The sequence below is a fragment of the Syngnathus typhle genome, linkage group LG12 (genome assembly GCF_033458585.1).
Source record: "Syngnathus typhle isolate RoL2023-S1 ecotype Sweden linkage group LG12, RoL_Styp_1.0, whole genome shotgun sequence".
In the NCBI taxonomy this organism is placed as follows: domain Eukaryota; kingdom Metazoa; phylum Chordata; class Actinopteri; order Syngnathiformes; family Syngnathidae; genus Syngnathus; species Syngnathus typhle.
The window spans coordinates 12,696,586-12,708,696 of record NC_083749.1 but is presented as its reverse complement, the minus strand read 5'-3'; the positions used below and the strand labels follow the sequence as shown (position 1 = coordinate 12,708,696).

Here is a 12,111-nt window from a genome sequence, read left to right as displayed (position 1 = left end):
AAAGGGAACATTATCAACATTTTTTCCCAACAATTCAAACAATGCATCGCTGCACTGTGTAGAACACAGCATGTGGGAAGATCTTGGTATTTACTGATGCTGCTTTCACTCCACGTCCCAGGTCATTATAGATCTCCCAGGCATATGCAGTCCTCCTGCAGTATGCCACACAATGCCCGAAAGAATCCTGGGTCAGTCCTGGTTCAAAGCCAATGACTGCTCTCAAAGTAAAGGTCTTCTCTTTTAGCTCCAGACTGGAGGGAAATTCAAGCAAGGCAACTTCCTTGCAACTGCTACCAAGGTCAGTGTCAATCCACACAAACTCTCCCAGATTGTAGCTGTGAGTAACATTACCTGAACACAGAGCCTTGCCTGTATTGTTGTCCAGAGTTTTGAATGAAGACGGACACCGGGAAGGATTTTCAATTGGCCTGAGGCAGAGAGAGTCAGGAAGGCTGAGTCCCTCTTCAGCAGCAGTCTGAAGAGAAGCCATGCCACAGGTCTGCAGGACAGCAACGTTTGGACAAACAAGTGAAACTTGCCTTGTTACTTGGTGGCTTAAACTGCAGTACTGTGAGGAGCATTGTTTTATCAAATAAACACTTGGAATATTCCTCATTGCGCTCTCAATTACAGTGGAGATGTGGCATTGTGCATCAATTTGGAGAGCACCAGAGGTCAGGAGGACAGGTTTGAATATTTCCCCCAGCAGTTCTGCCCTCTGTGAGTATACCTGTGGGTTCACACTCTGTGTTGTGATGGTTTTCACCAGGTGGAGGAATTGGTTCCCACGTTCATAGTTCAGAACAGTCTTTTCAAATGAAAAACTTTCACAGAAAGAACAGCATAAGCATTGCAAGACAGAATCAAATGCACAAGTATTGAGCACAAACACTTTTGATGTGCGAAGTTTAACAGGCTGTTGATGGTTCCCGTTTTTCAACAATGGTACCTTGACTTTTTTCCAGCCCACTTGTGTGTCAATATGCAGCCATTCAGGACAAGGAGAGAGATATGAAGTTATCTTTCTTTTTTTGGGTGGGACCGCTAAACCTCTCCAGTTTTCAACTGCACTGTCAGTAGATGCATCTGGCTCCGCTCCAGGATGAGATTTTTCTCCCCTTTTGTTTACTACTTCAGTTTGAGAAGTACTGCAGACATTGTCAGGCTCTCTGACGGTCGTGGCATCACACACATCACTTTTTTGTTTTGCAGAGCAAATCCGCATGTTTCCCTCAATGAAGGAAAGATGACGAGCAACAAACCGGTCCACACGAATGGGTAGGCTTTCATGCTTGAAAAGGCCTTTTTTTATGTTTTTGAACTCTGCTTCAACAGCTGCGGAACTTGCAGTGATGCTGGCGCTTTTGAAGAGAGGGACCATTATTGCTGTCCAGAGTGGCAAGTAACCTCCAAGTCTTGTTATTTGGGGAATAATCTCAGGGAGGAAGTGGATGTTGTCTCTATCCCCATCAGCCATGGCAAGTGACCTGCTCTCCTCACATATTTCTGTCACCCACTCTCGGACATTAGTCTGGATGTGCTGATTTAATCCATCACTTGGTTCTTGTTTCTCAACTTCCTCATCTGAAATGGGGACAAATTCCTCTGCGATTTGCGCTCTCAAGCATTTCTTGCAGTTCTCTGATGCGATAGGGGCTCCAGAATTGTCATTACCCTCTGTCTCACTCAGTGCCGCAATGGTGATAGCACGAAGAAGTTCTTTTGCATGTTGCAAACATTGTGAGGAGTTATCATGATGTCAAGTGAAAAAGAATAAAATACATGACAGGGGGTTAATGAAGATGCATGATTTTAATAATGAAAAATTGCAATGGCACAAACAAATGGTTAATTAACGATCCATGGAGTAAGGATATGACATCTCTAGAAAATAAATTAGTATTAAATAAATGACAAATTGAATGATTCACTGAACGCCAAAAATCCTTCCCGGTGTCCGTCTTCATTCAAAACTCTGGACAACAATACAGGCAAGGCTCTGTGTTCAGGTAATGTTACTGTTGGAAAATTGTATATATATGTTATCATGCGTTCTCTTTTAGTTTCTATATTACTATATTACAGTAAATGATGTCTCGTTAGATCTACCGTTAGATTAGATCTGCGTACGTGCGTTCGTTGTTCTGCTTTGCTGTTCTTATGTCCACCACAGAATACCACATCAGCCAAGGTGTGAGGTCTTGTCTCGGTCAGCGAGAGACAGCAGCAACGACATTGTGTCAGCCTTCCTCAAGTGGCTGACTCGGCACCTCACACCCTCAAGAAATGGAGCGCTGGGAGCGCCCCTGGTCCTTGCTGATAAGACTGCTTGAACCCATTGAACTTGATGAACTCTGTTTGCTCTTTCCTATGTCGCCACATTAGCATAACGTTTGCAGTAATCTACACACACCAGAAGTTTCCTGCGCTTACCAAAAGCAGAAACCGTTTGCGCTTCCCCCTACCCTTATTTGGTTTCTGCTACACATGTGATGAGGAAAATTCCCCAAATAAAGAGAGCAAGGATGCAGACAGACTTTAGTGTAGGTTGGGCATTGTAAGCTGTCTGTACTGCACTCCTTGCGCAAGCTACGACTCAATATTCTGCCTCACTTGTGGTCTGTCCGTTGGTGCGTTTCTCTTAACATTTATTCACTCTGTCTGTAAAAACCTAACAGAAATTGGGGGCTCGTCCGGGATTTCTATACGTCCTTGCGGCTCCGGCGGGACTCCTCGACGCAGGAAAAATCCTTGGCCAAGGTAAACAAAGCCCTTTGACGGGACTGCCTCGAGCGGTTCGGCTGGACGCTGGGGGGACTGCCGAAATCACCCGAGGAAAAGGACCAGCGGACTGTGAGTAGGAATATTGATTCTACTAAAAGGAATGAATGAGCGGTGACAAGAGGTCACTTAAAGAGAAAAGTGACGAGAAGTCACTAAAACCTTGGGAATTCTAGACCCTGTCAAGTGAAATAGGAACAGTTAAATTCCGCGGGGCGGTGCGGAGCCCCCTAACTAATTGTTAGTTAAACCTAGCGATTAATTGTTAGTTAAATTCCGCAAGGAGGTGCGGACTCCTCTGTTATTCCTAAAAGTGGTGAAAAACGCGTGTGGTGTGTTTGTGTGCGGTTTGACTGAGAGTGATCTCATTTGAGCTCTCCTCTATATAAAAACACAGGATTGTAAACAGTGGCTTTGTGTGAGGTGCAGAGGCTAGAGAACTCTCCGCTTCCCTGCTGGGAAGGTGAAAGGAGACTTACTCCACATCGAATATTTAACCACTGTCCTGTGAATAAAGTTGGCTTTAGGACACTGTAGGTGCCATTCGAACCGCCAACTCCGAAATTTAGAAAATAAAACCATGGGAAATTTAAACAGCAAACGAAACTCTTTACCTCGAGATAAATTAAAATGCAAAGATTGGAAATTAATGGAATGGGTCGACCCTAAAAATGTGAAATATCTCGATAAATGGATAACGAATTATAACTTCGATGGTCAATTGAGTGCAAACTCATTAAACAATCTCAAACAATCGATTATTGCCAAACATGGTGCAAATAAAAAGAATAAAGATGGGTATCATTTAATAGTGAAATGGGAATTGGAAGCAGAAAAAAGAAAATGTGGACAAATAAAAGAAAAATTAAAGAACAAAAGGAGCGAAGAAAAGTCCGTCTCCAAAGAGAGCCTTTTATTGCACAGACGAGAAGATGATGAAACTTCAGTAGCGCGGCCTCGCTTGAGAGCCGTGCCCGAGGAGGGGGTGGATTCAGATGAGAAAGATGAACAGATTGTTAGGAGAAGTACTGTGGAGCGCGAGCGATTGTACCCACAATTGCCGGTCGTAGATGACCCTCCAAAATATAGTGATTTTGCTCACGCCATGGTTACGCGGAGCCGCGTAAAAGCGGAAGCTCCCTCTCCATCGGCCCCCGTAGCAGACGGCAGCCCGAACTACATGGGCGCAGGAGTAACCGAGGCCTACCCAATGATTCAAGTGGCAAACCCCCATGATGACGGAGGGCCCACTATTTTAGTCTACAGAACGTGGACTCATGCTGATGTAAAATCAGCCACTGAGGGAATAGCATTGCCGTCTGAAGATGTTGAGCAATATTGTACTGACATGATGCAACTCATTGCTTCTTATAATTTAAGAGGAGATGAGGTGCAACAAGTTTTTATGGCAACTTTGACCAAAGACTGGGCCAGTGTCAAGGGCAATTGGGATCCTTTTGATGAAAATGGCCGCCCATTGGAATATAATGGGCTGCCATTGAGAAATCAAATTGAGCAACTTTTGGGCAGGATAAAAACTAAATTTCAACGTAGAGCAAATTATGCAGAAATTGGTCGAACCAAACAAAAAGAGGATGAATTGTTTGAAGATTATAGACACAGATTGGAGAAAGTGTTCAAAGCCAATAGCGGCTTGGTACCTGGAACTGAGGTTTACAACCAGCAGTTCAAAAATGCTCTACATACAAATTCGCGACCAGCAATTCAAAACTGGGTTGTGAAACATATGATCACTTTCCCTACTTCCACACTGCCACAATTTATTGATCATGCCATGCATGCTGAGAAAGTTGTTAATTTGAAAAAAGGAAAAGAAAAAGGGAAAGTGGCTACCATTTTTTTTGCTGATAAAGACTCACATGATGCATTTTATCAAAACAAAACTTTTGAACCTTACCAGAAGAAGCATGGTCGTGGAAACTTCCGCGGCAAGGGCAGGGGAGGCTACCGGCATGGTGCTCTCGGTTATGGCCCGACAGGTCAACCGAAGCAACCTAGCACTCAGCCTCCTGTCTGCTGGGCGTGCGGCAAGGAGGGCCACATAGCAAAATATTGTCCGGACCCCCATAAAAGCGGGGCTGTCCCTCCCTTGTGACTAACCGACAGTCAGCATGGAACTGAAGGAGCTGTTTTGACAACAGCTCCCCCTATTGATGCAGATTTGAACATTCAGGACTTGTTGATGAACAATGTAGAGAAACCTGTGATAACTTTGTTTGTGAATGGTACTCCCATTACCTTTTTGTGTGATTCAGGAGCGTGCATCACTACTTGTCGCGACATTCCTGCGGATGTGCGAGAAGGCGGGAGATCCTTTTGGGTGAGGGCAGCAAATGGAATGACAACTCCAGTTCCTCAGTCTCATCCAGTCTGGATACGGGACCCTGAAGGAGGAAGTTGTTGCATTCCTGTCTTGCTGATGCCAAATTGCCCTATTAACTTGCTTGGAAGAGATGCTCTCACTGCTCTTGGTCTTTCTCTAGTATCTCTTGATGACAAAATCGTTGTCAAAAGGCGTCACCAATTACAAATATTTGGTCAATTTCATTGCTACTATTTTTATTCATTGGATTTAATTGACCCCGAGGTGAGACAATTTGGGTCTCCTCTTTTGGCACGGGCCAGAAGCCTTTTGCGATGCCCTGAGCAGGCAATGGAACCAAACGACTTGCACGTGACCTTGTGGCACAAGGACACGCCCGGTCCTGACCAAAACTACGAAGCCATGCTTAAGGCTGCTACGCCTATCATCTTGAGAGCAGCTTTCCTCTTACATGATGGTGAAAGCCGCGCTTGTGTAGTCATGCAGCCAGCTCCCTCTAGAATCGAAAATTTACACAAGACGGCCACCCCGCTCCATATCTCTTTGTTCCGACCTTTTTCATCCACATGGCAAAGCGTGGGATTCATGGCCAAAGACGGATTGGCTGCCCTTGACTGGACTCGAGATAGTTCTGGTGTTCTTTACAGTCCTTCTACCAAGCTTTTCAGAAGTGTCTCGAACCACATCTTTTTCCTTTCTTGTGGTGTGCATGCTAAAACTTGTTCTGAGAAAGCACCCTCAGCTTGACATTTTGTGTTGTCACCAGGAGATGAGCAGGTCCTCGCTGAGGTCCCGACTGATCTCTGGTCAACAGGGCCCTCTGACGTTGGGTTGGTGAAAAGTGCACTTCCTGTTGTCATTAGACCTAAGACTGAGTACCGTCCTTGTGTGCGACAGTATCCATTGAAACCCGATGCCCTGCAAGGCATCGCACCTGTTATTTCGGATTTGCTAAAAGCTGGTGTCATTATTCTCTGTCCTGATTCTCCTTGTAATACTCCGATTTTTCCTGTGAAGAAAGCGCCTCCTTCTGTCGGGTGGAGAATGGTGCAAGATTTGCAAGCAGTGAACAGCGCCGTCATTCAGAGGGCACCTTGTGTCCCTGACCCACACACCTTGTTGAATTCATTGACGCCTGATGCAAAGATATTCTCAGTAATTGATATTAGCAACGCTTTCTTCTCTGTTCCTGTTGCTGAAGAAAGCCAGTTTTGGTTTGCATTTACTTATGCTGGCTCGAGGTACACCTTTACCAGACTGCCCCAAGGGTACTGCGAAAGCCCAACTATCTATTCGCAGGTGATGGCGGCCAGCATGGCAAAATTTGTCCCGCCAAAGGGAAGTCAGATTTTGCTCTATGTTGATGACATTTTGATTGCTTCTCCTGATTTTGATTCTTGTCAGACGGACACACTTGCAGTGTTACATCACTTGGCGAAGGAAGGCCACAAGGTCAGCAAAAACAAGCTCCAACTGTGGTCCGAGGAAATTAAATATTTAGGACACAATCTTAGTTCCCAAGGTCGAACTATAATTGAGAGCAGGAAAGTTTCCATTTTGCAGGCCCCTAAACCACTCACTAAGAAACAAATGATGTCTTTTCTGGGTCTTGCTGGTTATTGCAGGAGCTGGGTGCCTGATTATGCCCAAATTGTCGCTCCTCTGTCCAAATTAATGTATGTTGAGGACATCTCGATGTCCACTCCACTAAAATGGACTCCTGAGGCGGAGGATGCATTTGTGTTGATCAAGCAGGCATTGGTCTCTAGCTCCACTCTAGCCTTGCCCAATTATGACAAACCGTTTGTCCAGACTGTTGATTGCAAAGGTCATTATATGACCTCTGTTTTGATGCAATCGCATGGCTTGAAACTTCGCCCTATTGCCTTTTATTCTTCTAAATTGGATAGTGTTGCTTGCGCTCTCCCACCATGTGTGAGGGCCGTGGTGGCGGCCTCCATGGCTGTGGAAAGCAGCGCCAGCGTTGTGTTGTTTCATCCTTTAACGCTGAAAGTTCCGCATGCAGTGTCAGCTCTTTTGCTACAAACAAACATGACCTTTTTGTCGCCTGCACGTCACTTGTCGTGCATGGCTACTTTGCTTTCCCAACCGCATCTGACCGTTGAGAGGTGCACAACACTCAATCCTGCTACTCTCATTCCTCTTCCGGATGACGGTGATTTCCATGATTGTGTCGATGCGGCCCAACAAGTAGCCAAGGCTCGGCCCGATCTGGAGGACACACCCTTGTCTGACGGTCACGTGGTTTTTGTTGATGGATCTTCGAAGAAAAATGCTCTTGGCGTGACCCTCTCTGGTTACGCTGTCGTTACAGCTGACGAGGTTTTGAAAGCTGTGAAACTGCCTTCCCATATGTCGGCACAGGCCGCTGAACTCATTGCTCTCACGGAAGCTTGCATTCTTTTCGCGAACAGGCCTGTCACCATTTGGACTGACAGTCAGTATGCTTTTGCCACAGTGCACGTCTTTGCTCAACAATGGAGCAACCGTGGCATGGTAACATCTACAGGCAAGCCCGTCACCCATTCGACATTGCTTCCCCAACTTTTGGACGCTGTCCAACTGCCCTCCAAGGTGGCGGTCTGCAAATGTGCTGCTCATACTACTAGGTCTGATCCTGTTTCTTTGGGTAACGCCTTCGCGGACAGGTCTGCCAAGGCTGCCGCTGAAGGCGTGCTCCATGTCCTCTCTTCTTGTACTGATAGCGATTCCGTGTCTCACGTTTCTCCTGACGTGCTGCTTGACATGCAATCTCAAAGCCCCTCCCAGGAGCGCCTCTCTTGGGAGAAACGGGGCGCCATTAAAAATGACAATGGCCTTTTTGTGTGACCTCTGGGCAAGCCTGTCTTGCCTCGGAACTTGTATAAGTGGGCTGCTATTTCGAGTCATGGGGTCACCCATGTCTCGACAGGGGGGATGGTGAAACAGATTGAGTCCATTTACACAGCATACGGGTTTGCTGGTTTTTCGCAACAATTTTGCAGAGCATGTTTGATTTGTGCTAAACACAATCCACAAGGTAACTTGCGACCTCGGAGAGGAAAATTTCCGACTCCATTGTATCCATTTCACACAATACATATGGATTACATCCAATTAAATAAGAGCGAGGGAAAAGAATATTGTTTGGTCATCATCGATGCGTTTTCTAAATGGGTAGAAGTTTTTCCCACTAGACATGCGGACGCACTAACAGTAGCAAAAGCATTGTGCAAAGACATTATTCCAAGATATGGCATTCCAGAAAAAAATTTATAGTGACAATGGTCAACATTTTGTCAATCAAGTGGTGCAAAACATTGGGAGATTGTTCCACATAAATATAAAGAACCATTGTTCCTACCATCCACAGTCAGCTGGCTTGATTGAGCGTTTTAATGGTACTATAAAAAATAGACTAAAAAAATGCATGGAGGAAACTAAACGACCATGGACTCAGTGTCTAGATTTAGTGAAAATGTACATGAATGTTACAAGTACGACTGGGTTGACTCCCTATGAAACCATCTTTGGAAGACCATACAGGCTTCCTCAGTTTAAAAATGTTTGGGACGTGCCGGAAGAGGCCACTTTGGCCGACTACATGAGAAAAATGTTGGAACATGCTAAAAATCAGACCAGTAACATTACTGACCAACCCATCTCTCCGCAGGAGGACCCCAAAGTGGTTCCGGGAGACTGGGTCTTGATCAGGAGCATCAAGAAGAAGAATTGGCACTCGCCCAAGTGGGAAGGTCCCTTTTTAGTGCTTCTCACAACACCTAACGCTTTAAAAATAGCCGAACGTAACACGTGGATTCATTTGTCACACTGTAAAAAGGTGATCTCCGCAGACCCAACCTAAGTACGGAAGGTGTGCAAGTCTGGTAATAGTGCCTGATCCTGGTGCCAAGATCCAGGGTTGACACGAAAGCCAGCAGAAGCATTCCAAGCCACCAACCCGAAGCTCAGGGAGTTGACTCTGAGGAGATCTAAAACTAGGTGTTAAAATGCCGTTGGAACAATGTCTTGCGAAGGTGCGGGATGGTTGCAAACCTTGGGAAGCATTCATTTGGATTTTTGTCATTTTTGGTTTCACTGTAGTTGGGACAGTGTGCTATATGCGCATCGGCCCTGTTTTTATAAAACACACGACTCCAGACAGTTCACCTGGAGTTTCCACTGTTCCTGATTTACCTGTAGTTTCCGCTGTTTCTGATTCACCTGATGTTTTTACTATTTCTGATTATGAGTTTTACAAACTTTGTTCGACGGATAACGATCCTAGGCACAGTCGCGATAGTTCCGTTGGTTCCCGATATTGTCCATGGGATGATGTTGCTTCGCGTAGACATAGGCGTGAGGTCTCGTCCATTAGGCCCACCTTTAAACACTGCACGCCTGCTCTCGTTCACGACGGTATTTCCTGCGTGCCATGGCGCATAGCCAACGCGTACCTACATTCATTGGCGTTCACCGTGGCCCCAAACACGGCTTCCACTATCACCGTGCCCTTGAAGAGTTTGAAAGGTACCCGACAAGGCTGGCTCACTACGGGTGACAAATGGCCTGGGTATTGGTGGTATTTGACTGTCAATCCAGACATTTCGGACTGGAGCGCCTTCATCACCTCGCAGGTACCAGGTTACTGGCCTCCTGGCTCCAGTGAAGAAGCTGTGTTTTTTGCTAAACGTATCACTTTGAAGAACCAAGGCTCAAGCCTTCTTTTGACCGTTACACTCCCTGATGACACGGTTCGGCCCCCTCACGCTACCCTGCTCAATACTTCCTGTTGGGGTTTTCAGTTGTGGGCTTGGTCCTCTGGGAAGGATCCTCAGTTTCCTATTGTCCTTTGCGTTAACAAAACTATGCGGGGCGCTGACAGTCCCGTGTTGAGCGACTTTTCCAAAACATCTGGGGCAGTGATTACGAGCGTGGCCCTCACCGATGTAGACAGTCACTTTGTGGCCTCCACAGGTATGAGTGGCCAGACTAACAATTGGCTCCTCATGGCCGAGCAAGCTGCTAATGTGACTAACACCAGTTGCGTTGTGTGTATGGGCCCACGGCCCCTCTTGAGAATCATTCCCGCGAGTGTGGCTCCTGAGTGTGCGATTTTTGTGATGTCTACCCCTTCCATTCCGTCTGCTCATCCTTGCTCCAGTTGGGACAAGGTCTATCCCGTTTCCTCCTTGGCAAAGTCCAAACCCCTTTTTTCCACTGATGTTGCTAAAGGTAATTTCACGTGCATCAAGTTGCCCGGTACCGGCGCAAGCCTAGGCGTTTTGTCAGCTCCTTTGTGCACTTCCCTGTTCTATGGCGCTGCCTTTTTCTCACCCATCGCTCGTAGTGATATTTGGTTTTGGTGCAACACTGACAAACTTTATGATAGTCTCCCTTTTAATAGCTCTGGTACTTGCGCTTTGGTGACCCTTTTGCTTCCCGTTTTATTAATGCCCGCATCTACTCATGAGCTAGACGTTTTTATTGATTCTTTTGTGCCCCGACCCTGGTCGAGGGCTAAGCGGAGTGCCGAGTGGCAAGGCGCGGCGGATCCGACCTATATAGATGCCATTGGAGTTCCCAGAGGAGTGCCGGATGAGTATAAGCTGGTGAACCAGATAGCAGCTGGTTTCGAATCCTCCATTTGTTGGTGGTGCACCCTTAACAAAAATGTTGACAGGATCAATTACATCCACTACAACGTGCAGAGGCTTGGAATTTGGACCGAGGCGGGCTTCAGAGCGGTCCACTCCCAGCTGGCCGCGACTTCCCTCATGGCTTTCCAGAACCGGATGGCCCTTGACATGCTACTCGCTAAGGAGGGCGGTGTCTGCGCCATGTTCGGTGAGCAATGCTGCACTTTTATCCCAAATAACACTGCAGCCGGCGGAAGCCTGTCCCTGGCCCTTGCCGGTTTGAGGACCTTGAATGGGAAGATGAAGGACCACAGTGGTGTGAACACGGAGGTTTGGAACAGCTGGCTGAATGTGTTCGGCAAGTACCGCACCCTGGTTTCCTCGGTCCTTGTCTCCCTTGCCGTTTTTTCTGCTGTTTTGACCTTGTGTGGATGTTGTTGCATTCCGTGTCTCCGGTCCCTAATTAATAAATTGATTACGACCGCTATCTCTCCGCCGGCTGACGCTTTTCCGTTGCTCCCTGAGGACGACTTTGAGCTCCCACGGCCCCCGAGTTGTCATCTTCGCATTGACTCCATTGATGAGGCCCCCGCTGTGGACCTGTCCGACCTTTTTCCTGAGTCCGACGTTGTCTGATTGGCTTCGGTCGCCTCCCGGGTGTAAATTTGTTCTTATGACGTATGATCCTGCGGCTGAAAATCTTTTGAAGTAGCCTTTGGGTGATTTGAGGGTCTCTGAGAACTTATGATAAACAGGGGGGAATTGTTGGAAAATTGTATATATATGTTATCATGCGTTCTCTTTTAGTTTCTATATTACTATATTACAGTAAATGATGTCTCGTTAGATCTACCGTTAGATTAGATCTGCGTACGTGCGTTCGTTGTTCTGCTTTGCTGTTCTTATGTCCACCACAGAATACCACATCAGCCAAGGTGTGAGGTCTTGTCTCGGTCAGCGAGAGACAGCAGCAACGACATTGTGTCAGCCTTCCTCAAGTGGCTGACTCGGCACCTCACACCCTCAAGAAATGGAGCGCTGGGAGCGCCCCTGGTCCTTGCTGATAAGACTGCTTGAACCCATTGAACTTGATGAACTCTGTTTGCTCTTTCCTATGTCGCCACATTAGCATAACGTTTGCAGTAATCTACACACACCAGAAGTTTCCTGCGCTTACCAAAAGCAGAAACCGTTTGCGCTTCCCCCTACCCTTATTTGGTTTCTGCTACACATGTGATGAGGAAAATTCCCCAAATAAAGAGAGCAAGGATGCAGACAGACTTTAGTGTAGGTTGGGCATTGTAAGCTGTCTGTACTGCACTCCTTGCGCAAGCTACGACTCAA

General features: G+C 46.6%; 1 protein-coding gene across 3 annotated transcripts; it reads left to right on the top strand.

The window, feature by feature from the left end:
* The first annotated feature begins 1,998 nt into the window (after positions 1-1,998).
* LOC133163512 (uncharacterized) lies at positions 1,999-12,111 on the top strand. 3 transcript variants are annotated; one of them, XM_061293476.1, is made up of 3 exons: positions 1,999-6,427; positions 9,766-10,975; positions 11,293-12,111. In XM_061293476.1, the coding sequence occupies exons 1-3, from the start codon at positions 6,173-6,175 to the stop codon at positions 11,301-11,303; spliced, it is 1,476 nt and encodes a 491-aa protein (XP_061149460.1). In that variant the 5' UTR covers positions 1,999-6,172; the 3' UTR covers positions 11,304-12,111. The 3 variants fall into 3 exon arrangements, 2 of the variants coding, with proteins under 2 accessions (XP_061149460.1, XP_061149459.1); XR_009716400.1 differs by having other exon boundaries at positions 2,000-6,427; XM_061293475.1 differs by having other exon boundaries at positions 2,000-2,856; positions 8,802-10,975.